We start from the raw sequence: 25,547 nt of genomic DNA, 5'->3' as shown, positions 1-25,547 counted from the left end.
ATTCGACTCTCCAAACAAATCATCATCCGTCGCCAGGCTTATTCAGGTTGATTTTCTAAAGCCCTGCCTCCCCGATCATGGCGTCCAGCGGTTTCCAGGCAGCGCCAGGCTGGAGCTGGCCGGATGAAGCTCCGCATTCAGCCGCAGGCTCAACGCCAGCTAGCGATTCTCAGGCTCGCCAACGCCCCAACCCCAGCACTCAATACAGCATGCCTGGATGGTTTGAGCCTGACGAGGAAACTCACCGGCCCGAGCCGAATTCCCAGCCTGCCGGAGGAGCCGAGGGTCGACGCAAGCCGAGGCGTTCCTATGGACCAAGGACCTGTCGCATCTGTCTGGAAACCGTTCTCCCGACTTTCAATCAGCCTTCCGAGAACCTGCCATCGATGTTTCAGTCCGAACCCAACGTGACGTATGAGTCGGAAGAAGGCCGTCTTATCAGTCCGTGCAAATGCAAAGGATCCTCTCGTTATGTCCACGAAGGGTGCCTCCAGTCTTGGCGTCACGCCGATCCGTCCTATGGCAGGCGGAACTATTGGCAATGTCCAACTTGCAGCTTTCGCTATCGCCTTGAACGCATGGCTTGGGGTCGATGGATCAGTAGCACCGCAGCCCAAATCTTTCTGACCCTCGGCATCTTTCTTCTAGCAACATTTCTCCTCGGCTTCATCGCCGATCCCATCATCAACCTCTACCTTGATCCGGTTGGTACCGTGGTCCCGTTAGGAGATAGTTCGTCCAGCTACGAACACCTAGTCCGCGATGAGGATGAGCCCGATGGATGGGCTTATCATTTCGTCAAGGGTTTCGCATCTTTGGGTATCCTTGGATTTGTCAAGTATATCTTTGTCAGCCCAGTCAGGATCTTCCGCGTAGGTGGCGGAAGCTGGGGTGGGTCGGCACGGGGCAATACTGGTCGCGACAGACTGGCAAACATCAGCTGGATGGTCGTCCTGATCGGTATTGCCACCGTCATCTACGTAAGTGTACGCCTTTACACATGCTGATACGTATGACTAATCTCCACTAGGGCGTATGGAAGGCAGTTCGTGCGTGGGCGCGTAGGACGCTAGAAAAAGCTGGTGAGCGTGTCATGGACGTACCTAGCGATGACGAGGATGAAGATGATACCTCTGACCCATCTACCACCGGTCGAAGCGATGACGGCGGCCAATCGTCCACCTAAGATGATTCCCATGCCTGACTGCGTCGAAGTTACGACCTTCGGACCGCACACCTTTGAGTTGACACGTCGCCTTTCTGCAGCCATGCTGCTGAAGGCTTCAATGTCGTGCCGATCGAGTCTGTGTGCGAAGAGAAACCGTCTCTCGTGTTTACGCCCATGTCTTTGACGTCTTGTCTTAGCTTGGGTTCCCGAAAGGCTTCGTCACTCCTCCGCTTCCAATCCCGTCCTTTTGCTTCATAGGTGGATTGCTTGAGGTCAAGTGGCACATTTGGTTTTCGAAGGTGTTTTCTGTATAGCATGTCAATCGTAATTCTTATTCATCGCGTGTCTGTTGACCTTTCTGCATTCTGTGACTTACAGAGGGATACTACAACCGATGGCCAGCGCGAAGAATGGCAGTGGATACGTTAGCGACTCTCTTCGCGAGAAACAACACATGTGGGCAGTGGAAGCTATCGTCCGGACGTGAATGTATAATTATTAATTCGACACTTACATCCGGACAACAGCTTCAACTGCCCATGAAATGAGCGAATCCACGCTAGCCTTCAGCTGTAATACTCTGCATACTTTCGTTCTCACTATGCATGGATTGTTCTTGGGCGGGAAGGTGGTTGCTCTTTGCGACCCTTCGCGCATTCACTCACTTACGCACAGACCATCGAGATATTCTGACAGCATTTATTCTGCTTCTCTTCACTTCCTCACCGTTACCTTTCCTTCCTCGTCACGCGTTCACCGCTTGTGCCAGCTCACACCGAGCCCACTCACCTTGCGCTAAATGGACTTTGCCTTTGCGACCGTCGCCTTCAACGGCGGAACCTCTCAAGACCATTCAAGCCACAACTCGTCTACAAACTCCAGCGAACAACCCACACGATCCTCCGAAAACGCGGCGGACGTCATGGAGCGACGAGAGCCCCGCAGAGTTGCGTCGTCCGTGTACTCGCGCTCTTTCAACCATGAGACCGCATCGACGTACTGGTCTGCGGAAGGGCCACCTGCCATCAATCAGAGACTCACTCAGCGACAGCAGTCAGCGGCGGAGCTAACCTCACCACGTGTCGCTCCGAGGATGATCAACCCTGCTACGCATCCGGCTCCTGGCGGTGACTTTCGCGAGGAGCAAGCGCAGATTGATGATATGATCCAATCGCTTGCGCACGACGACGACCATGAGGGCGATGTCAACGCCTTTCTTCAAGAACATCACGATCATGAGCACGACCAAAGCGCTGACCTTCACAGCCCCATGATCTCCACTCCAGAGACCGCCACGCAGGGTCGCCGCGATTTCAGCGACCGCTCACTCAAGTCGCTCGTCTCCGCAAAGGCAACCCTTGAATTACTCGAGAACATTGTTCGTGTCACATGGAATGGCAACCTGCAAGAGAAGCTATGCGAAGTGGCTCTCGCCATCCACAAAGATCTTCGTGGCTGCTTTCACAAGAATCCAGTCACCTACGAGACTGCGACCCGTGTCACTCACCTCGTAACGGAAATCAACAAGATTATAGAGTCTTGGAGGGTGCAGATGAGAGCGCTCGAGCACGCCATTGGGCTGATAGATGTAAAACGCGACACACCTAACTTCATGGAACTCCACAAAGATCTTCATGGCACCGAGATCAAGAAGTTCCGATTGATGCTCTCGTACGTTCCATAGCGCCCCTTCCTTCTCGAGAAGCCATTGATGCTACATACAGGCCTATCCCGACTCAAATGGGAGCAGAATACAATTTGAAAATTGCGAGTCTCACGTACAAGCTTTTTGTTGACGAAGTTCGAGCGCCATTCCAGCAGGCCATGGACGGCAACAGAAACCCATCTCCTGCCGAAAAGATCATAACGAGCTATTTCAACCAGCTGGAAAGACAGTTCATTGAAGCCCGGGAGACGGCTGAGCGGCTGCAGTCGTCGACCCTCGCCTGTTGGGAGCAGTGGACCGAGATGAGTCAAGAGATTGCTCGGCAAGCGGCGCTGATGCAGTCCAACAGCCCGGCCGCCGTAGCTCTGCGTGCAAAGGGTGCAGTGTCCCGTGTATTCCACCAAGGCATGCATCGCTCGCAGACAAAGAAGACATCTCATACTCCTCGCAGTGCTAGCGGTCGTGTCCAGATATCGCAACCGCTCGCACGTATTGAGCCTCGTCCGGGCGCGGTTCGCGATACAGTAGTCATCATTCCGGTTCACCCATTGGATGCCTGCCGTGAGCTCGACGCTGCCGAACTGCGTCGCATCCGCCAGAAAATTGCGTCGGACCCGTCTACGCCTCGCACTCCGCGTGAGCGCACCCACGAGCTTGCTGAGACTTCCAACCACCCAAGTCCGGCCTCACCTCGCGTCCAGGACGACCTTAGCACTAAGCTCACCCGTTCTACACACAATCAACCAGAGTACGGTCATCCTGCATATAGCCGCTGCGATGATGGAGAAATGGAATACGACGACCCGTTCGTGCACTTCGACGAGGTGGCCGACCGCCAGGCAGCCCATGAGACGCTAGAGTATTACCATCACCAGCCAGATGCTCCCTCGCTCAGTGACCAGTTCACCTACCATTCCAACCCCTTCACCCGTTCCCGCACCAGCTCTTTCTCCGATGAGTCTCGCGAGAACCCCTACGTCGAGAATGACGACCGCAACAAGAACCCCAATGCAAAGTTCTTCGCCAACTTCTCCCAGTTCGCCGCGGACCACCAGAGCCGCATCGCCGCCGCCGATGAAGACAAGAATCTCCACGATGACGGCTTCCGCTCCCGCCACCACCACCACCGTCGCCGCGCCTCGTCGCAGCCGGCCCGTCCGCTCATCGAAGGCGCGCCGTACTTTGACATCCTGACGGCCTTCTACAAGATGGACCCGGAGAAGCCGGACGCGGAGCTCGACCCGGAGCTGAACGAGGTGTGGCACCGGGCCATGGCGCTGCGGCGCCTCGAGGGCGGCCCGCCCGCCGAGCGGTACGGCTTCTTCAAGCCGACGCCGGCGATGCGCGCGGTGCAGAAGAACTACGAGCGCAAGGCCGAGCGCGACATCCAGGAGCACGAAAAGGCGAGGCGCGACATGGAGGCGCTGCGCCACGAGGAGAACGTGCTGAAGAAGGAGATCGATGATATCCATAGATTGAGGGCGCAGAAGGAGCAGATGCTGAGGGGCTTCGGCGGCGGCGGTGGTGGTGGTGGTGCTGCTGCCGTCACTGAACAGGTTCACGAAAAGGTGGCGCTCCGGAAGAGCGCGAGCGTTGCTGGATCCTCTGGCACCTCGGGCCACACGAAATTGCTAAGAAAGAGCGTGAGCGTCAGCGGCCATTCTGGGCCGTCCAGGGGCGTCTCGCGTCAGTCTGACAACAATGCCTTCGTTGGCGCCGCTGGAGGTGGTGGCGTGTACGGCCAATCTCAGCCTTACAGCAGTGAGCATGTTCGTTCCGAGCAGTATCAGCAGCAACAGCTGCTGCTACAACCGCAGCAAGCGCCGCTGGAGAGGTTCAGTGGCGTCTTCCGCGACTCGGAGGGTCTCCTAGTCGAGGGTAATATGCGCGACGGATACCGCTATGTTGAAAGCTACGGAACCGGAGAAGAAAGCCTCTTCAACCATTACGCACGCCTTGACAGCATCGGCTACCATGATGACGAGCACGACCAGAATGGCAATGATGGATACGGAAACGAGTACGCCTATGGTGGCAACGAGGGAGGCGGTTACGGATACAGAGAGTCTCTCGACCCTCTGTTTCAGCCTAGGACGTTCCAGGATTTCGACGACTCCGACTTGTTTGTCGACAGTGATCCGGAGATGTACGGTTCGGATGAAGAAGAACCTTGGCGTAGGATCTAGACGATGGGGATGTCAAGCAGTGCTTTGCCCATGCCTGTGCATGTGTTTTGCTGCCTAGGCAGGGGCTACTATGAAAGGTAAAAAGAAAACAAAAAGAAAAGGTGAGCGTTGGCATACATACTCGCCCAGTGTTAAACCCTCCATTGGCTGCGGAAGAAACAGTATCACTTATTGTCTTGGCAGGTCTTTTACAGGATTTGAGTGGTTCGAAGCGGTGCTTTACCCGTGCCTGTGCAGGCGCCATGCTGCCAAAGGAGGGACCGCAAAAAAGGATATGGATTAAGTGTGAGCGATGAAAATCTTTTCCTCTGTTCATCCTTTTTGTGAAAGGGGCAGTGCCACTAATTTTTATTCACAGGTTCTAAAAAGCTCGGGGGTGAATAAAGGGTGCTTTGCCTGCGCCTATGCATAAGAGGCCGTGAGGAAGGATTCGAAGAGCTGTCGGTGAGCACCAGAACCCATTAATCCTCATATCCAACCCTGCGGAATAGGACATATTGCTACTCATTTAGCTTAGCAGGATCCTATTGGCAACACTCTTTAAGGCCGGCTTCTATCTCCCATCAGCTTTTGATTGAATCCTTGAACTTGGAGGCGATTGGTTCAAGCTCGAGACAGTCTGGATATCGAAGCTGATAGGGTAGCGTTGTTAGTAGATAGCAACCGGTAGTCAGACATGATCAGTCCAATACAGAGAACACATTTCCTTCATGCTGGGTTCCTTGAGTGCGAAGGATACTAAACGCTCCCTCTCCAGCCACTTTTGCCAGTACCCAGACAAATCCAGATTTGAAGAATACGCAACGATATTGTGACGTAGACTTGAATACGGACGTAAAGAGCGTGCTTTCCCTGGCAAGACAGGTTTGGAAAGGGACAGTCTTTTTGCGGCCCACTATGGTGCTTGATGGTAGTGGATACCCTCATCGGAAAAGCCGACCGTTGAAAGTGCCACGTGCGTTTTCTCCCCAGAATTAGCTAAAAGACGTTAATATTGCGACGGAAGATGGGCAGTTGAAGCGCCCATCCGGACGCAAATGCACGAAATATAAGTGGACAAATGCATCCGGACAAGAGCTTCAAGTAGGCCGACTTGTTGAAATACCAAGCAAACTCGATGACGCACGTTGGCAGCTGCGGATGACGGAGTTGCTGCGGGGGTGGGTGGTCAGCTCTCGTACGAGGTCTAGTTCGCTTATTAGTGTACAGCTCGACCGGGGAGAGTGGTTGAGGCCTGTGTCCGGGCGGTGGCTGTCCGGCGCTTTATCGAAGGCCAGCATCGTCAGTGCTTTGCATTTCCCCCTCGTCAGCCCTGGCGTCGTTCTACAGACCGGTTCTGTCGTGACAGACGGGCTCTTCCGCATTTAGCGTTGACGAATCGAGATCCTCACGTTGCTACGACAAATGCAGCTACGCCACTATCGCGATCCCGCAGCACGAAGACGTTGGAAAAACGCCCAATGGTGCCCGTTGGGAAAGCGCGCGCGGCCAGCAGGATAGAGAGACGAGAATGCGTTGCTGGTTCTGGGTTTCGGTTATTCTCTTCTCACAATCTGTCCCTTGGCGATGGCAAGGGGAACGGATTTAGAATTGTGGAAATAACGGGTATGCAACGGGGCTGATCTAGTCCGAGGTGAAGCCGCGCGTGGCAGGTTTGAGATATTGCTGGAGGGACCTAGACTTTATTGTTTAATTGTCAGCGACTCATCCAGGCCAATACACGAAATCTCCGGGTCAGGCCGAGACGCAGCGATTCAGTAGGGGTCAGACCTAGAGATTATGATGTCGTCAGGGCCACGCTAGGCAGCTAGCGGCGGTCGGGTGAAGGGGTGGTTGGCAGGACGTCAGTTGCTGGGCTCTTTCTTGGGCACGCAAAGCGGTGGTGGTAACAGCGCAAACAATACCGAAAAGTCAAACGCCCATGTTTGGCCGGACCGACAATGTGGCGGTAGGTGGTGTGGTGTGGCAGCAGCAGCAGGAGCACTGTTCGCATCGGCCAGCGTGCTCGAAGCGTTCGGTGCTGCACCAGCAGCCTTGCTTTGTGGTGAGGCTGAAAAGCGGCCGGTGGTGGCGATCTCGGCGGAATGCAGGGTGCAAGGAATTCCTGGAATTGGGTCGTGGGTGGCGGCGTCGCGAACGGACGTGGGCAGACCGGTTGCGCACAACAGCAGGTTCGCAGTCACGCGGCTGGCCGTCACGCCGTCAGCCAGCGCTTCGGGCGCAGGCGAGAGCGCAGCAGTCAGGCTGCGACATCTGGCCAGCTCACCGCCTGCACGGTCCGCAGCGGAGACGGGATGCGCTGCGCCCACACCTGGGTGCCTGGGGCTCGTGGTGGGGCCAGATCTCCAGCATCGACGTCATAAGGCTTGAGCTCAGCCCGATTCGCGCCTGCAGGGTCCTGAAAGGCGAGCCTCAACAGACGCCTCTGCCGTCCCACGGCTACATAGACCGCGCCCTCGCCGCCACTGCGCGTTCCGGAGGGGAAAAAAATCTGCCAGGCGCCGTTGCAAAATTTAGCCCGCCTCCTAGCCTGCATCCTTCTCTGCCCACCATCATGTGCGCAAGCGAACATCCACCCAATCCAGGTACGTCTGCCGCTCCCGCGATGCGAGGCCAGGGTCTATGCAGATATGACCTGTCTTGTCTACAAAAGACGGCCAGCCCCGCCCCCCCGCCTCGAGATCCTCCTCCCGCCTTTTCTTGGCACCCTGTCCTGACGAGCAAACTTTAGCCCTCGTACCTCGCATCGGCTACGTCCGCAAGCAAACAACCCCTCTCAAACCTGCCACGCCTTTTTACTGGTCCTACCCGTCGTCCTTCAACCACGGCATCAGACACTTCCACTATCCGAGCCCGTCAACCACCGCCCGCTTCTCCTCCTTCGCCGCCCAACAGCGCCAAGCCGCCATCGTGAACGAGGAGCACCAAATGGCCGCCTCACGCTTCCGCTCCGGCCTCGAGGGCATTGCTCAGGCCACCGCACAGCGCCCGTCTTCACCATCTGCATCCTCGTCAACCACCAGCAGAACATCAGTCTCCGCTGCATCCATCGCCTCGACATCAACCTCCGTCTCCATACCCGCAGCAACCGTAACCTCATCCGAAAAGCCAAGCGAACACTCGCCATCAACACCATCAACGACAGAACTCACCCCTCCTGCCGTCGCCCAGCAGGACTCCTCATCGTCGTCAGCAACAATCACTGCCCACGAACCTCGCCGCGTCGACGACCTCGAGGCCGCACTTGCTACCGCCCGCGCTCAGCAACATCGCTTAGCCATGGAGCTCGAGAAAATGCGGATGCAGCAAACCAATGAGCACAGCCACCGCCTCCACCATCATCATCATCACCACGACGGATCGATCCGTCGGCCCTCCGCTCCCGCCCCGGCTGTGCCATCTATTTTCTCTGCATCATCATCTCATTCACCTTCCAAACGGAACAGCGCTTTCGCTGCCATGCCCATGTCGTCGAGTCCACCGCGGTCGATGACCCTGTATGGTTATGGCGGCGGCAGTTCGGTGGGAGTAGAATCCGACGACGGGTGCAATTGCTGCTGCGGCGAGAGCGGTAGCGGCAACAGCAACAGCGGCAGCAGTAATGATGACGACAACTTGGTGACTGAACTGATGGCCGACGCAGCGCGCAACTGTGAGCGCATGGAGGACCGCGTCGCCTTCCAGCGCCAGATGGCCGCCCTGCGCGACCGCATTTACTCGCAGGCCGAGGAGCTGAGCGAGCGGCGGAAGGATAGGAAGAAGTGGGATGAAGAGAAAGAGGAGTTGATGAAGGAGTTGCAGGAGAGGGAAGACAGAATTAAAGGACTGTTGGAAGGCAAAAGGGATAGTGTGCAGGGCTAATTGGGTGTGTTTTTGGCTGTTCATTGAAACACGGCATTGGCGTTATCGGTAGGCATGGCTCTGAGGTTATGATCTTGCAAGGGCATTTAGCGTTACGCATATTTGAGATACCACACGCATGTTTTGACTGCGAGCATCTAAAACATATTTCTGACGGATTCAAATCTTTGAGGCATAAGTGACTAGTGACTAATAAGAGTCTGGCTCTTCTATTTCTTTTAGGATACTACATGGGCAGTTCGAATTGGAACACAGTCAACTACCAGATCGGTTCACGTGGTATTGCAACAAAACTGGGGAGCTGAAGCTCTTGTCCAGATGCATTTGTTCCACATATCATACATCCACGTCCGGATAGACGCTTAAACTACCCATATACTGCAATACTAATAGAACAATCGTATGGAAGAAAACAGGAAGCTCTCGTCTCGGTTTGAGTCAAGCCCAGAACCAGACTGCTCAAACTATCGGATGGGAAAATGATGAGATTCAAGTAGCTATTGACGGTCGGTGACAATCTGCACGGTCTTTTTCTTTTTAGCAAATTACATCCAATAAATCTACAATTGGAGACTATCAAGGCGCTCTGTCGTTGACTATTCAATTGAATACCCTCAAACCAACCACAGGGCCGTGCGCGACCCCGGGCGTTGTCCAGACCATCGTTAGTCAGCCTTATCCGCAAAGGCCACCAGAACTCACGGGCTTAGACGTATTTAGGATAGTGCCTATGCTGGAGCTGTCTTTAACTCACGGCCGCGGACGTCTTTCTCAACTACATGCAGACTAAGTGGCGGGAAGAAAAATTACCTGCTATCCGATTTCATTGCTGGGCGTGATCATCATAGGTAGCTGAAGCTATCGTCCGGACATGAATGTATAATCAACCATTCCAATGCTATTATGTACTTATAATTACTAGTATATTTATGAATTGGTGTGGTAGGTTTGCTTTAGAACACGGTTTGGGCTGTGGTAACAAGATTATGACACGTGCCCTTCGCATATAAGAGGCATTCTCCAGAAGTTACAGCTGTGTGCACATGCAAAAAATTAGAAAATGGCATTTAAGTTGGCGGTACTTATATTCGAACTGAGAATCTGCAAAAAAGACTGTGGGGGCAGATTGAGGTTAACTCGACACAGACCTAGCAGCCAACATGCTTAGGAACCTCGCATGTTCTGAAAGACAGGACTTGCTGGATCTGTTATATGTTAAACTTAAATCGCATGAGATGGCTGAGGAGTAGCATCATCCATGTCCGAATCGTCCCCAATCACAGCACCAGCAACAACCTGATCGACTTCTTCACTCTCTTCGCTCTTCACTTCATCTCCATCACCATTTCCACCTTCGATCTCGTCGCCACTCGCACCCTCCCACCTCTCCATCCCCCTCCAACTTCGCCCTTGCGCCACCAAGGTCAACACCGCCCGATCCGCCGCCTCCGTTTCTGCACCGTGCCTAGTCTCCCCGTCAACCCAGTCACCAACCCATGTCTCCCCAAGGCCGACTCTACACCTAAACCTCTTCCCCTTCATTCCTCCCTCCGGCGACTCCGCCTCGCCAGCGTCCAAGTCCCCTTCGTCCCACTCCCAAACCACCTTATCGCTACCCGCCAACCGCCCCAGCTGCGTCTTTGGGTGCAAACAGTCGACCTCGTCCCTCATGAACCTATCCAGCACGTCCATCAATCCGATCTTCTCCAGAAACCGCTCGCAGGCTTCAAGTTCCTCCTCTTCCTCCAGCACAACCTTTCCATTTTTCTCCTGTCCCTCTGCCCCGTCAACCATCTCATTATCACCAACAGACAAAGAACTGTTTGTCGTCGAATCGATAAAGACAGCACCCAGCACCGCCTCGACGATGTCCGAAAAGAACTTCTCCGCCCCAACCTTGGCGAACAGCCGCCAGGGGTACCGGCGATGCTGCCGCAGCGCGCGCCAGATGTCTTCGCTATAGCGCTCGTGCCGGGCGGTAGCGGCCGTGGCGGAGGCGAGCAGCGTCGGCGACGAGTGTCGCAGGAAGTGCCACAGCGCCTTGCGGGAGGGCGTGCCGGGGACGGTGTACGGTTGCTCGTTTGCCAGTGCTGTCGAAAGGGGAAGGGGAGCGGCTGTCGTGGTGGATGAAGGAGCGAAAACGACGTCGGTTCGCGGCTCGAAGATGGTGGCCTCCATGCAGAGGAAGGCGAGGAAAGACGCGTTGACGAGGGCGGCCCGGATGGAGTGCATCGTCCAGTGCGGCAGCTCGTCGGCGGCGTGGCCGCGGGGTGGGATCGTGCTACCGCCGTCGTTGCTGGCGTTGGCGTTGGCTGCTGGCTTTCTGCGGTGCGCGTACAGCCGGCCGGAGATGATGTAGTCGAGGACGGCGTCGCCGAGATACTCGAGACGTTGGTAGGATGAGGAGGCGGCTTCCCGGGGCGCGGTGAAGGACGCGTGTGTCAGGGCTTCGAGGAGGAGGTACTTGTTCTTGAACGTGTATCCGATGAGCTCCTCAACGCGCTCGAGGTGGAGCACTGGCGCTGACGCGTGTTCCTCCGCCGCGTGGTCCTGCAGGATCGTGCGGCAGTGGTGCAGCGACTTCCATTCGAGGCTGGTGAGGAAGGTGGATGTGCAGAGGTGCGCTTTATGTATGCCGCCCTCAACGAAGGCGGCACCGATGAGCGACTCGACCACATCAGCCAGGGTCTTGGTAGATAGCGTTTGACTCTCTTGTAGAGCAGCTTGAGATGTGGCTAGGATATCTTGCACATAGCGTGGCCGCCATTTGGAGCCCGTGAAGGCCTTAGTGATGATGAATTTGTCGAGGCCGGTGCGGCGTGAGGCTTTAGCGAGTGCACCGTTGGAAACAATGCGATCTTTACGTTCAGTGAGATAGCTCTCGGGCCAGTGGAGGAAGTCTGCCATGAGCTGGACCGCGGTGCTGTATTTCAATATGCAATCCCCCAAAAATTCCAGTCTCTGGTAGTCATTTTCGTTCGTCGACGATGCGGTGATGGCGCGCAGTACCAGTTCATGATTAGTAAAACCAACGGAGCGTACTGCAGTGTCGCAAAGCTCTTGAACGATCATGAAAAGCTCGTAGCGGTGCAAAATCGATGGCAGGAAAGCCGCGAACATGGAATAAGCTACTGGTAGCCTGCTCATGAGGAAACCTTCGGCTGGTAGTATGGTTTCCTTCGTATACATGCCATATTGGGCCGAATCTCTGATATAATGCAGGAAGTCACGCCTTTTGGGAAATGCTGAGCAGACAACTTGGACAGTCGCCTCTTCTTCTTGCTGGAGATTCTCGTCTTCGGTCATGCTGATATCAGGAATTTGGAAGCGGCGGAACATCAAAGGGGCGCCTACAACTCCTTTCGGATGTAGAAGACCTATCGTGGGGCTGAGGCCAGCCTGAAGCTCGGCGTAGACCTCAAGTGCAGGTCTGCTTTCACCGCCAAACTCTAGAAACTGGCGTTCGCCTTCGCCATAGGCACCCGGCTGAGCAATTAAGAAAGGGAAATCGTATCTTTCTTCAACCATACGTGTCTGGAAGATCTCGTATAGAAGAGTCCGCGTTGAATGTTGGAGTGATGTCACTTCGTCTTTGCTGAGAGTTATGGCATCCATTGGTTCGCTGCTTAGTGTGTAACGAATAGTCTCGTTCCAATGAAGTAAGAAGTCAGGGACATGCAGCATCGGCTGGGGTAGAAGGATGACCAATGTGACTGGTTGTGGTTCCATAGATATTGTCATCTTCGTCCTATACCATGGATCTAATGGTGTCGATAAGCTGATGAGCTGAGCCAGTGGTATCCATGGATCCAGACGGGGGTGGACCTCGATCATAGCTGGCCTCTTGTCGACAACACCAAAATCCGGCTGGTCTTCTGGATCACTCGGTAAAGGCAATAGGTTGTCGTTCACCAAGCCCGCTTTATGTAAGGCAACATAGGCTTGGAAGGCAGCATCCTTTCTAGCCGCCCTTTCCGTCAACCATGATCCTGTGCCTCGATGCTGGCGGACCATTTTGCTCACTGAGCTCGGCAAGGTGACGGTAGCAGTCGTGCGATCATTTTGATCTACCGTGAAGAAGAACCGAGGCCGTAGATCCACGTGTTGTCCGTCGCCGAGAATGGCGCAGAAATGGTACAGATGTTGCATTGCGTTATCGAGCGTGAGAAGCGCCCTGCTTCTTTTTAGTAAACGATTAGGTTGAAAGGAATGAACGGCTTACCCCGTGGATTCGCAGCGGTAGGTGTCGTCTCCATCCTCTTCGAGTTCTTCGCGTTGTTCTGCTGCTTGGACTACCCGTTGATCATTCAAATACGCCTCCTTCATTTGCTCTTCCAGGTCCAACCACATTTCTGGAGACTTGACAAAGGTGGAGTCGTCAGGGAACATGATGACAAACTTTGAGTCCTTCTTCCTCGCACGGCCGCGGCGCTGAATGAAAGACTTGAGGTTCTTGGGGGGTTCGAAGCAAATGACAATATGGCAGTTGGATACATCAATACCTTCTTCCAGAACGGCGGTTGCGACAATAAGGTTTTTCTTGCCAGCGCGGAATTCTTCAAGAGTCTGCTGCTGGTGTTTGATTTCTACCAGGTCGCCGATGCCGAGATGGGATTTCCTGTGAACGGTCATGGAGGTGCCGACAAAGGTGCCGACACTGAACAAGTCCCGAAGCCGAGGGTGGTTCGACAGAACATGGTCCATTGCAGCAACGGTAGCGCGCTGCTCGACGAAGATGATGCCGGTAAAGTCAGCATTCCATTCAGACAGAAGAAGATCGACGAGAGTATTCATCTTTGGTGATAGACTGTCATGTATTCCCGTATGCTGGCTCACAGGCGGGGCTGCGGCCACGGTCGCGAGCATGTCGTGGAGATGCTTGCCTTCGGCTGATGACCAGTCAAGTAGCAAGTGGCTTGAGTTGGTTAAGAAGGCATCAAACTTGGCGATGCAACTCCGGATGTAGAACTCTGTTGGAGGTCCACCAAGCTCATTATAGATACCGAGCGCTCGCGAGTAGAGCTTCTTCAGCTGCTCGTGGATATATGTCTTTCTATTGTGTAGCAGCTTCTCCAGCTCTCTTAAGACTTGGTCCCGGGTCTCATCCGTGGTCTCTGATGCTTTTTTACGCAGACTAAGGATGTATGGATCCTCCAAGATGTCGTACGCGTGATAGACGTTAGCCAGAGCAGCAAGGACTGGTGGCCCGGCAGAGGGGTCTAAATATTGACCAGGGTAATTTAACTGCACAAGCTCAGGCCTGTGTGTGAAGCGAAGGAGGTCTGTTCGATGAATCTTGGGAGTTTTGGCGATTGCATTGAGGCTGCGTTCGATAATCTCCAGGCCGCTTGCGTTTGCACTGACGACCGGACTCGCTGTCAAGCCGAGGATCTTGGGCAGGCTGTCGCGATCGCCATTTGCAAGCAGTGGGTGGTAGAATCTCTGCATGATGGCACTGGCAGGATGGTTGCCTCGACACATGTGGGCCTCGTCGAATATCAGAAGCGCAAGTCGGGGGAGCTTCACAAAGGCATGGGTCAGAGCATCCAGCAGCACAGCCGGGGTCGACACGACGATGCGGACATTTCTGAGAACGGCATCCCAAATGTTCTGATCCGTCCAGCGGTCGACGTTATCATTGCCGCTGAGAAAGCGGATCTCATATGCGGGGAGATGCTTCTCAAAGAGACAGAACTGCTGGTGGCAGAGGGTGACAGTAGGCGCAATAAACCAGACCAGCTACCGAAAGGTCAGAACAAACGAGGGGCATGGCGATAGGGATGGTGTACCTGGTCTGGGTTGCAGCTTTCGAGCTCGGCAGCAGTACGGGATATTGCGCTGCGGTGGTCAGTGATCTGGGTGGTAAAACAGATGGATAGTCATACACGTGGGTCTTCCCGCTGCCCGTGTCCATCTACAGGCAAATCAGTCGCTATTGAGGAGCACCGGATCATCCATTTGGACGCACAGCAACAATGATGTTTTGCTTCAAGCTCTCCTCGACCATTTCAGCCTGGTAGGACCGCAGGCAGAAAAAGGTAGGCTCTCCGTTCGGCGACTCCATGGTTGTAGGCGACGTGAACTGGACGCCGTGCGAGAGTCTGGAGTTCAGCTGTTCGCGGTGGGGTATTCAAGGCATGGCGACAGATGGCGGTGATGAAGTTGTTTGCGGCGTCGGACGTGGGCGAGACGGCGCCGGGCAAACTGCAGGCGACAGCAAGGCTGGCGACCTGCAGCCACCCATCACCTGTGCCATGCATTCTCCAGAAGCGCAGCAACAGCGCCCCAGGGTCCTTACACGACACCTACGGGAAGATGATAGCCGCCAGGCACGCAAAAAAGACCCTGCGCACACGGGCAGCCACAGATCTCCGCATGCTTAGCCACACAGCCACGACGCCCTCCACCGCACGGGCCCCCAGCCACCTGCGCTCCTAACCCCGATCGCGCCTCGGCCCTGAACTTTGTGAGATGAATGCAAGGCCAGCCGCCCACGAGTCGGCACAGCACTAGCTCTGAGACCGCCCGAGTTTCGCGCCATGGACCGCGTTTCCGGCTTGGCGCTGGCCGTGCCTCAGGATGACGACGCCCATCCCTGCCGCCTTCCCGAATGCGCCACAATTTAACTGCGCAACCCCCAAGCCCGGCGACGAAGCCACGCGGCCAACGTCATGTCCTGCCACCTGTGAGCCAGGAAACCTTTCCGTCTGCCTACCGTGTGACTCGTGCAAAATTCGCAACCAGCCCACTATCGCATAAAGAGCCTGGTACCGCCCTGCCATGGACGTCATCCATCAATCCCTCCCTAACCGGGCCCCTCACGCGACAAACCCACATATAAACACTCGCTACTCCGAGCTTGGCGATTCCAAGCCATCAGTACTACAACCTTCAACTACTCCTACTACCCCACACTCGAAAATAAGTCCTCAATCACCCTCATACCCCTCGCCCTCACCGCCGCCGCTCCCCCCTCGTCCAGACCGACACCAACAACGGCAATCATGGACGGCAACAACGGCGACCGCGGCCTCTCCTTCCTCGGCGGCGGCGGACACAACAAGCCGCACAAGAAAGAGAGTCTCCTGGAGAAGCTCGAGCACAAAGTCGAACAGAAGCTCATGGGCGGCAAGCACGGACACAGCGGCAGCAACCAGTACGGCTACGGAGGCGGCGGCCCGTCACCGTCGGCGCAGCAGGGCGGCTTCTATGGCGGCGGCCCTGGCGGATACGGCGGAGGCCCTGCGCACCAAGGCGGCGGATGGAATAGCCAACCTCAGCAGCACCAGCAGGGAGGACCTGGGGGTGGCCACGGCCCTCATGGGCATCACCAGGGAGGCGGCAGCTTCGGCGGTCAGTCTGGAGGCCTGCTCGGCATGGGAGCGGGCAGCGGCCACCACAACCAGCCCCATTTCGGCGGCGGCGGCGGCAACAACCACAGCTACTACGGCGGAGGAGGTGGGGGACCGGGCGGGCACCACGGCGGAGGACACCACGGCGGGCCGGGCGGCGGTTTCGGGGGCGGCTTCGGGGGACACCATGGCGGCGGAGGGCCAGGCGGCTTTGGGGGAGGACCAGGTGGTCACGGCGGCCCCGGCGGCGGCGGTCCTGGAGGCTATGGTGGTGGTGATTTCGGCGGTGGGCCCGGCGGTGGTGGCTTTGGTCACCATGGCGGTCCGGGTGGCGGTCCTGGTGGGCCGGGCGGCCCTGGCCGTTGGTGAGCGCGCTGAGCGGTCGTTGGCCGAGAGAGTTATGGATAAGGAGGACCTGAAGTTAATGGAGGGGAGGATGGAGCGTTTCTGGAGTGATGATGACGAGAAAGAGAAGGAAGAGTTGAACAGTGGAGATAGGATACCCGGATGATACCTAAACTACCACTAAAACGAAAGTTCTTTGGTTTTGTAAATTATTTTAACAGAGCATGCTTCACCCATTGATCTGGTATTTGTGCTCCGGTGACATTGGACATGCTGTGTACCGCAATTCTCTGATTATGCTTTATTGTCTTTCCCAGGAGCAAAAAATAACTATACATCATCAGTGTTCCTTCAAAGAAATAACAGATATGAATAGTGGGAGCTATTGTACGTGACTGTATAATTGTTAATTCGGCACGCACGTCCGAACAATTGCTTCGATTACCCATGTCATGAGCGGAAAATAAATTCGCGCTAGCTCTGCATGTGTGATGCAGTTCTCGAATAACAGCTGAGCAGCAGAACACGAGGGTCGGGCTTTGGTCCGCGAATCGGCGACTGTCATGCAGTTGCCGAACCTCGTTCGTTCCGAGTGTAACAGTGACCGAAAACACTTTTCATTACGTCAAGAGGAATCAACGAACAGTATAGGTGAATATTACATTGCTTTTCTATCTCGATGCAGCACAAGGCGCTGCGGATATACTCTTTAAAACCACCGCGCAGTATTCACCCTGCGCACAACGGTCATCAACTTCGTCACTCATGAGCAGCTGTACGTCTATGCGCGCTTGCCGAAGATCTTGTCGTAGCCGACGAGGGTGAAGCGGTAGCGGACGTTGTCGCCCTTGTAGACGCGCTCGACGGCCTGCTTGCAGCCCTCCTCGGAGATGTCGATGGTCTCGACCCAGCTCTTGATCTCCTGCTTGGCGGCGAGCTCGAGCATCTCGATCATCTCGGGGCGGTTGCCGATGTGCGAGGCGCCCATGAAGCAGCCGTTGGGGGCGAAGGCCTGGGCCTGGATCTGCGGCAGCGGGTTGTCCGGGAAGCCGACCATGTGGAAGGTGCCGTTGACCTTGAGGGTGCTGAAGTAGTCGGGCAGGTTGAACTTGTCGGTGGCGTCGGCCGTGCTGATGATGAAGTCGAAGGTGAACTTCCACGGCTCCGCCCAGTTCTTCTCCTTGGTCACGATGAAGTCGGTGGCGCCCAGCTTGAGCGCGTCCTCCTTCTTGTTCGGGCTGTGCGAGATGGCGTAGACATCGGCGCCCAGCGCCTTTGCGAACAGAATACCAAAGTGGCCGAGACCGCCGCTGGAGGATGTCAGCTTCCACGTGGTTTTGGCTCAAGACAATTGAGTACTTACATTCCAACAATGCCAATCTTCTTACCGGGACCAGCTCCTAACCGCTTCAGAGGGCTGAAAACGGTCAGACCAGCGCAGAGCATGGGGGCGGCCAAGCTCGTCTCAAGAGCGTCGGGTATCTTGAATGTGAAGTATTCGTGTGCACGGACGTGGCTGGAGTAGCCACCCATGGAGATGGTGCCGTCGGGGTAGGGAGCGCCATAGGTGTCAACCGAGTTGGGGCAGTAGTTCTCCTGGTCAGCCTTGCAGTTGCCGCAGGTCAGGTCGGCGGAGATCTGGGCGCCGACACCGACACGGTCGCCGACTTTGACCGTGGTCACATCCTTGCCGGTCTTGACGACCTTGCCGATGATCTCGTGGCCAACGCACAGCGGGAGCGGGATATCAGCGCCCCAGCCGCCGCTGATGGTGTGGACATCGCTTGCGCAGACACCGCAGGCGTCAATGGCAATGTCGACGTCGCGGTCGCCGAAGGGCTTGAGCTTGAACTGTCGGAGCGCGGGGTTGTTAGCAATGGTGGGGCAGCGGCGCGGGGCAGACTGCGAGAACGGCGCACCTCTTGCTTGGTGAAAGTGCTCCACTTCTTGATGTCGGTGACACAGAAGCCCTCAGCGGTCTCGGGGTAAGGCATGATGGCGGCTGGTGGGTGGCAGTTGACTGGTGATGGAGTGGGAGAAGAAAAAAAGTGATGGTGCAGCGGGTTAAATGGAGGGGGAGGGGCTTTAATATTGCCGGGACTCGACAGGCGTCCGTGATATCATCCCGGACGCGCCAATTGAGCCGACGCATAGGAGCGGTACCGTCCCAATCGCTATCGTCGAGAATCCACTTTCCTTCAGATATGCATCATCGATCGGTTGGCGGCTGGGAACCGGCTGCAGTAGCCCGCGACGACCCGTCTCGCCAACTTCGACCCACAGATGCTAGATTTTACTGTTTACAGAACCTCGCTGAAGCGCTGGTACTTTTGTTGCGGTGGTGGAGCTCTGGCAGGTGTCGCGAGCTCAGTAAAGCGTCAAGAAGATTTACCACCAATCAGAAGGGCGCATACCCCGCGCTCGACGGTGGAAACGCATCCCCCGCGCGCCGCTCAGGCAGGCTGTCGGATGGTCTCGCCCACGCGGCTCGTCTGGGCACGCCGGCATCGGTGCGCCAGAAATGCACACAGCGCTCGGGATAGATTCACCTGAATTTTGGGAAGGCAAAGCTGGCGATGACGCGCACAATCTCTGGCCGCATTTGACCCGCATCGCGCTGCAAGATGCCCCGCGTTCGGCACACTTTCCGCCGCCGTTGCACCGCCCAGGCCTAGGCCTTTCGCATCTGGCAACGCTGGCGCGCCAATCAGACTGCGAGCGCGCAGTGCCCCCAAAAAGAACGTCACCGCGACGCGTGCTGTCTGAGCGCGAGAGCTCGTGATAGCGGCGGCTTGTCAACGCTCGCCGTCCCCTGTCTTCCCCAGATCCTCACCCCCAAATCGGCAAACCGACGGAATGCGGGGAGATCCGCCCACCCCCTCCCTTTGGGCATCCCGCCCCGCCATCGCAGCCTTACCAGAACCATCCTTCCGGCAACCGTGCTGACGTTCCAGTGCACAAACGCGGGGAACGCTATTGAGGATGCGAGCAGTATAAAAAGGCATGCGCGCCATGGCTTGTGTGGTGGCATTGTCTGCTCATTCGCCAGGCCGAGACAATGCTGGACGCCATCAAAAAATTCACCTCGAAAATGGGCTCGACCGCCGACGCCAGAACCATGAAGGCCGTGCGCTTCCACGGCCAGCGCGACCTGAGGCTGGAGGACATTCCAGAACCCCCGGTGGGCCAGGGCCAGGTCAAGGTAAGCAAGGCTCAGCATTGCTGCTGTTCGCATTCCGCCGCGAGGCTGTGCGCTCACACTCAACCATAGCTGAAGCCGGCCTGGGTCGGCATCTGCGGGAGCGGTACGACAGCCTCGTGTGCTGCCCAGAATAGCACCGCCACACATTTTTTACTTTCCCATGCTGACGGTAGACAGATCTGCACGAATACATGGGAGGAGCAAACATCTGCCCCACCACCCCTCATCCAATCACTGGCGAGACCGTCCCCGTCACCTTCGGCCACGAGTTCAGCGCCATTGTCGAGGAAGTCGGCGAGGGCGTCGTCAACTACAAGCCCGGGGACCGCGTATGCGTACAGCCTATCATTTATGACGGAGACTGCGGCGCCTGCAAGGACGGCCTGATCAACTGCTGCTACAAGAATGGCTTCATTGGCCTGAGTGGCTGGGGCGGCGGGCTTGCAGAACACATTGTCACCCCGCAGTCATGCTTGTACAAGTTGCCTGAAAACGTGTCACTGGAGATCGGCGGTATGTGACCCCCTTGCGCACATCGCTGCTGAAGCCTAACTTAACGCTACTTTTTTTGCACAGCCCTCGTCGAACCGCTGGCCGTGGGCTGGCACGCCGTCAACATCTCACCATTCACCCCTACCAGCTCCGTCCTCGTCCTCGGCGGCGGGCCCATCGGCCTCGCCGTCATCCAAGCTCTGCGCGCTCGCGGCGCCTCCAACATCATCGTCTCCGAGGTCTCGCCCCGCCGCAAGCAGTTCGCCAAGCAGTTCGGCGCCAACCATGTCCTCGACCCAACCCAGGACGACGTGCCCGCCCGCTGCCGCGAGCTCTGCGACAACCAGGGCGTGCACATCGTGTACGATTGCGCCGGTGTTCAGGCTGGCTTGGACGCCGCCGTCCAGGCGGTACGTGCTCGGGGTACCATCGTGAACATTGCCATCTGGGAGAAGCGCTGCACGATTTTCCCCAACGACTTTTGCTTCAAGGAGAGGTCGTACATCGGCGTCGCGACGTATCAAGCCGGGGACTTCCAGGACGTGCTGGATGCGATAAGCGAGGGAAGGCTGAAGCCGGACGAGATGATCACGAAGAAGATCGAGCTGGATCAAGTGGAGGCGGAGGGATTCAAGACGTTGATCGAGGACAAGGATAATCAGGTGAAAGTGCTGGTGCGGGCGAACCACGTGGACGGGATGTGAAGATGAGGCAAGGGGTCGATGAGGTGGAGTGAGTGAGCGTGACTGCCTTCGATTCTGTCATCGACTGTATGATTTACAACCTGTATCGTCATTTCTGCCCCCTTGCACCATTCATGCTCAAGTGATCGTCTCTTTCCTGCAAGAAACTGTAACACTGTGCTTCGTCATCAACCTCCACTTCACATGTATGACAATATTTTGAATCCGAATCTTCATTTCGGAAGCTACTGGAGGTAATGAACCCATTGTTGGTATACTGAAAGACATGCCGGCCGGCAAAAGAGACGAGAGGCGTCCAGCGCATGCAAAAGAGGAGAAGGAAGGTGGAGAAAAAATGAGGTAACAACGCCGCAACTGCCCCAATATGCTCGATGCAAGAGAGAGAAAGAATAGGATAAAGATGTTGAGAAGACGCTAAAGGGGTTCGTGAGGTATCAAGGGGATAGGGAGTGACATACATGGTGAAGGGTGAAAAAGATAAAATGAAGGAAAGGTCGGAAAGTGGAATCAAGAGAGCGCTGATCAAACCACCTCCCCCACGATTCACAATTTAGCCCCAAACTCCATCGCTCCAAACCTCCTCCTCTTCCAAACACTTCGCAACTGAAGCTTTCCCCTTTACCCCGCCGCCCTCACGATCCCACCGTCGACGCACCGCGTCCCCTTGGCCACTTTCCCCATCCCCACCCATCCCCCGTGATCACACATCTCGAACTCGCCACCTCCCTCGGTACACCTGATGACCCCCTCCTCGCTGCAATCCCCGTTCGGACGCGCCCGCACGTAGCGGTCATCCCTGACGCCCCAAGTACCGCCGTTGGCGTTCGGCGGCTCCGTCGCGTTGGCGACGCGCTCGAAGGGCAGGCACATCATGCCGTCGGCGACGGGGCGCAGCCAGCCCCAGGCCCAGCCGTTGGGGGCGAGCGACTTGGGGACTGACGGCGGCGCGGGCTGGTTGCACGTGTAGAAGGACGTTGCGGAGCCGCAGAGGAAGGCGCCGGGCGTGCAGGGGAGGTAGCGCGCCGTGTTGGGGTCCGTGGTAACGTAGCCGGGGCGGTCTGAGGGAGATGGGGAGTATGTTGGGGGAGGAGGGGAAGGGGAGTAGTAGGAGGCGGAAGCGGTGGTATTGACGGATGGGGTGGCTGGGTTGATGCTGTGGTTAGTTTTGATTGCCAAAAAAAAATTCGGATTGATGGGAAACCGCTTTCCAGGGGGGTTAAGACTTACTGCTGCTTACGACTGTCCTCCACGTCGAACTCCCCGTCGCACTTCCAACACACATTGTCGTGCAGTCGTTCACCGGTGCGCAGTAGTCTCCGGGCATCTCGCAGTCGCATTCCAGGACTGGCGCAGTGCAACTAGCTGGAGGCGGCGGAGCCGTCGAGTACTGGGTCACGACGGGTCTAGGCGGGCAGCTCGTAGTAGTGGGCATCACAGCACCATCCTGAGGGCGTCGCTGCGCGGTCTGCTCGCCAAACATATTGAACAGAAGCGACCCCGGACGGGGAAATGATGGCGAAGACTCGTTCTCTGGGGGTGATGGTAGCGTTGGATTAGAGTCGTTGGGTCTATTTGGAGGGGTGGGCGCAGGGGTCAGGAGGGATTCGATGTATGAGTTGATGAGCGACGCTTCTGTGGAGTCTGGAGTCGGCGTGATGACTCCGGTCGAAGTAACTCTGCTCGTCACTTGGAGTGTTCTCATCGGGTAAGCGTTTGGAGTTGCGGCGTCTGAGACTTGCGCTGGGGCTGCCGCGCTGCTCCTACCGCGCAAGACGGTGCTGACGTAGCCTTGAATCTGCGATGAGAGAGCCGCACCCTCAGCCCCCGTTGCCGCCGCGGCGCTGGCCGTCATGGCTGAGGCCATGTATTCTTCAACCGCGCTGGTGCGCCCCGGGCTACCTGACGCAGCGGAGATCTCGAAGCCGGCGATGCCAGTGCCATGAGAACCAGCGCGATGGCGGCTGGCGCGGGCAGGACCATGGGGACCTTTTGCGGCGCGGGGAGTGGATACATGTTCGGGTCGCCAGGACCGCGATTGCGCGACGCGGAAAGCGGATGCTGGGTTGAATGGTGGGAACTGCGATGGTGAGTGCCGCGTTGGCGGGTACTGCGCTTGCGAGGGCTGCACTTGTGGAGGCTGCATTTGCGGAGGCCGCGCTTGTGATGGCTGCATTTGCGGAGGCCGCGCTTGTGAGGGCCGCTCTTGTACGGGTCGCTCTTGTGAGGGCCGCTCTTGCGGGGACTGCATTGGCGGGTACCGCGGGGGCGAGGACTGCGGCGGCGAGAACTGCGCTGGTGAAGGCTCCGGTGGTGAGGACTCGGCCGGCGAGGACTCGACCGGTGATGGCTCTACTGGTGAGGGCTCTGCTGGTGAGGGCTCTGCTGGTGAGGGCTCTGCTGGTGAGGACTGTGGCGGTGAGAACGGTGGTGGTGAAGACGGCGGTCCTTCGTTTACAGGAGAATCCGAGTTACCACAGGCAGGCGCCGGGATCTCGCAGGCGTCGCTTCCGGTGGCAGGGGATGAGCCGCTCATGCCGTTGTTGTAGAGGACATCGGTGCCGGGGTGAGGGTACATTGTGTCTATTCCTTCGGGAGAGACGCAGCTGTTGATACCTTTGAGGTTGGCGACGTAGAGATTGGGCAGCATGCACAAGTCACCGCCGCTCTGGCCGTCGATGTCGACCACTGCGCAGTTCATGTAGAATTCGCGGTTACCGGTGTGGTTGATCCATGTCCAGGCAAACAACGCCGTACCAGACGGCGCTGTCATGGGGATGGTGAAGTCCCAAGTGCCGCCGCCCTGCCCGGGGCAGCCACCGATCATGCTCTTGATAACCTTCCAGGTCTTTCCGTTGTCGTAAGAGAGTGAAATCTGACAAGATCCACCGTTGTGGTTTGCATAGCCCTCGACCGTCATGTTGTATGTCTGACCAGCCTGGTAAGTAGCGCTGGCGCTCAGTTTCGCGCTTGCCTGGTCCAGTCCTTTGCATGGGAAGTCGGACCCGTCTGATTGGAGGGGAGACTTGATGTTGTAGTCCCTATCCGCGGCATTGGCAGAATTGGGACTATCCCAGGGCTGCGGCGTTTCCAGTTCCATGTGCGCATGGACGAAAGAGAGCAGTGTGCTTGTACATAGTGTTGTCAGTAGTAGAGAGCGTAGACCAGATCGAGTCGTGTCAGTCGTGAGGATCATAATGGCGACTTGCGAACAAAACAAACAGGACCACAGAAAGAATGTGATGGAGGTGCCCTTGGACGAACAGTGGCTTGCCGGCAAAGATGCAGCTCTTAAGAGAGAAGCAGCAAGGGAAGTCCCGCAGCTGCCCCCTCCTGCACGGAGGCACCTGCACGTAACGGAATTCACGCGCAGGAAACATTATGGTCAGTTGCATCGAAAGAGAGTAGGACGAAAACGCCAAGTGCAGGCCTAGCCACTGTGGCCATGGACTTCTTCTGGCCAGAGGATCGCATTTTTGGCACGACTGGTCAGGACATGTCGACCATTTGCAGTTGTCTTAGGTGGCGGTGGTACGGTCCCTGCAGGTGATGGGGCGAAAGGGATACATTCCTTGCTCTTTTGATCCAGGAATGCTCTCCCTGCCTCCACCTCGAAGACAGCAGAACGGCCACGATGCGGCTCTACGATATACAGGGTGGCTGGGGGATGACAATGACGGCCCTGATGGGGATGAAGATAAGGTTTCGCACTACTTACGGTGGACACGCGGCATCCAAGTCCTGTTTGCAGCTCTGTCCACCGTTGAACGCCACAACCCAACGGACAATAAAAATGTATTGCCTGCCACCAGCAACGTTCCTGCTGTGCCATATCGGGGACGCCGCTTGAATGCAAAGTGAAAATAAACGGCGCAGAGCCCGACATCAGTCGATCAGAAACTCCTCTATCTCTTTGTCGCTATCGGCCTCGGCTTCCTCGCGCAGTTTCTGCTCGTGGGCTTCGAGCATCTGGCGGACGAACTTGCGCTGGCGAAGCCTGGCCGCGCGGCCCCAGTCATCCTTGTCTTCGTCCTCGCTGTCGCTGTCGCTGTCGACGCCTGGTATCGCGATCTTGGGCTGCTTTTTCCTTCCGCGCAGGTCGTTCGCCGATAAAGTTGCGCTAGCTTCGATTTGGTCTGATTGCGAGTCGGCTTGGTGTTGCTTTTTCTGAAGATGCGCTCCCAGCTTCATCAAGTAAGGTCTCAGCAGGCAATACGCGCCGATGATGGTGACGAGGCGGATGTAGTCGTAAACGCGTAGCTCGCTGAACTACAGTGGTATCGTTAGCATGTGGGCCGAAAGCTTAGCTAGAGTGGGGAATGCGCACGGCCTTTGTGGTCTGAGTGGTGAAGTTGCTGCTCCAAACGGATAGTAGCGAGAGGATGTCCGTAGCGCCTCCGTCGTGCTGCTGCGCGGCCATTGTGTCGCAGTTTGATAATTCTTCGCAAGCCGCCTTCGATCTGGTGCGAAAATCTCACCCTTTCAAAGTACTGTCGTGAAGAAGCGCGGTGTGTTGTAGGTGAGCTCGAGGGTTTGAGTTTGAGCCAGTCTAGAATCCCACAAGCTAGGTCCCC

General features: G+C 56.6%; 9 protein-coding genes across 9 annotated transcripts; 5 read left to right on the top strand and 4 right to left on the bottom strand.

Annotated features, from left to right (window-relative positions):
- Positions 1-578: 578 nt before the first annotated feature.
- LTHEOB_12349 (Zinc finger RING-CH-type protein) lies at positions 579-1,186 on the top strand (the record flags this gene model as incomplete). Its single annotated transcript, XM_035509206.1, has 2 exons — positions 579-980; positions 1,031-1,186. The coding sequence occupies 2 exons, from the start codon at positions 579-581 to the stop codon at positions 1,184-1,186; spliced, it is 558 nt and encodes a 185-aa protein (XP_035364738.1).
- A 781-nt stretch (positions 1,187-1,967) lies between these two features.
- On the top strand, positions 1,968-5,020 carry LTHEOB_12348 (uncharacterized protein; the record flags this gene model as incomplete). The annotated part of the gene is made up of 2 exons (XM_035509205.1): positions 1,968-2,839; positions 2,893-5,020. The coding sequence occupies 2 exons, from the start codon at positions 1,968-1,970 to the stop codon at positions 5,018-5,020; spliced, it is 3,000 nt and encodes a 999-aa protein (XP_035364737.1).
- Positions 5,021-7,574: 2,554 nt separating this feature from the next.
- On the top strand, positions 7,575-8,881 carry LTHEOB_12347 (uncharacterized protein; the record flags this gene model as incomplete). Its single annotated transcript, XM_035509204.1, has 2 exons — positions 7,575-7,605; positions 7,752-8,881. 2 exons carry the CDS (start codon positions 7,575-7,577, stop codon positions 8,879-8,881), a joined length of 1,161 nt encoding a protein of 386 aa, XP_035364736.1.
- Positions 8,882-10,102: 1,221 nt separating this feature from the next.
- Positions 10,103-14,945, bottom strand: LTHEOB_12346 (Ribonuclease III; the record flags this gene model as incomplete). The annotated part of the gene is made up of 5 exons (XM_035509203.1): positions 10,103-13,055; positions 13,104-14,620; positions 14,671-14,719; positions 14,767-14,795; positions 14,850-14,945. The coding sequence occupies 5 exons, from the start codon at positions 14,943-14,945 to the stop codon at positions 10,103-10,105; spliced, it is 4,644 nt and encodes a 1,547-aa protein (XP_035364735.1).
- A 940-nt stretch (positions 14,946-15,885) lies between these two features.
- LTHEOB_12345 (uncharacterized protein) lies at positions 15,886-16,602 on the top strand (the record flags this gene model as incomplete). The annotated part of the gene is made up of 1 exon (XM_035509202.1): positions 15,886-16,602. One exon carries the CDS (start codon positions 15,886-15,888, stop codon positions 16,600-16,602), a length of 717 nt encoding a protein of 238 aa, XP_035364734.1.
- A 757-nt stretch (positions 16,603-17,359) lies between these two features.
- Positions 17,360-18,572, bottom strand: LTHEOB_12344 (NADP-dependent alcohol dehydrogenase; the record flags this gene model as incomplete). Its single annotated transcript, XM_035509201.1, has 3 exons — positions 17,360-17,888; positions 17,942-18,429; positions 18,498-18,572. The coding sequence occupies 3 exons, from the start codon at positions 18,570-18,572 to the stop codon at positions 17,360-17,362; spliced, it is 1,092 nt and encodes a 363-aa protein (XP_035364733.1).
- A 1,097-nt stretch (positions 18,573-19,669) lies between these two features.
- On the top strand, positions 19,670-20,976 carry LTHEOB_12343 (Sorbitol dehydrogenase; the record flags this gene model as incomplete). Its single annotated transcript, XM_035509200.1, has 4 exons — positions 19,670-19,780; positions 19,850-19,883; positions 19,958-20,293; positions 20,357-20,976. The coding sequence occupies 4 exons, from the start codon at positions 19,670-19,672 to the stop codon at positions 20,974-20,976; spliced, it is 1,101 nt and encodes a 366-aa protein (XP_035364732.1).
- A 618-nt stretch (positions 20,977-21,594) lies between these two features.
- Positions 21,595-24,073, bottom strand: LTHEOB_12342 (Endoglucanase protein; the record flags this gene model as incomplete). The annotated part of the gene is made up of 2 exons (XM_035509199.1): positions 21,595-22,118; positions 22,204-24,073. 2 exons carry the CDS (start codon positions 24,071-24,073, stop codon positions 21,595-21,597), a joined length of 2,394 nt encoding a protein of 797 aa, XP_035364731.1.
- A 785-nt stretch (positions 24,074-24,858) lies between these two features.
- On the bottom strand, positions 24,859-25,393 carry LTHEOB_12341 (Trafficking pga2 protein; the record flags this gene model as incomplete). Its single annotated transcript, XM_035509198.1, has 2 exons — positions 24,859-25,242; positions 25,301-25,393. The coding sequence occupies 2 exons, from the start codon at positions 25,391-25,393 to the stop codon at positions 24,859-24,861; spliced, it is 477 nt and encodes a 158-aa protein (XP_035364730.1).
- Positions 25,394-25,547: the final 154 nt, after the last annotated feature.

Source organism: Lasiodiplodia theobromae (assembly GCF_012971845.1).
Source record: "Lasiodiplodia theobromae strain AM2As chromosome Unknown scaffold_61, whole genome shotgun sequence".
In the NCBI taxonomy this organism is placed as follows: domain Eukaryota; kingdom Fungi; phylum Ascomycota; class Dothideomycetes; order Botryosphaeriales; family Botryosphaeriaceae; genus Lasiodiplodia; species Lasiodiplodia theobromae.
The sequence above is the reverse complement of the archived record's forward strand: the minus strand, read 5'-3'. Positions and strand labels throughout refer to the sequence as shown.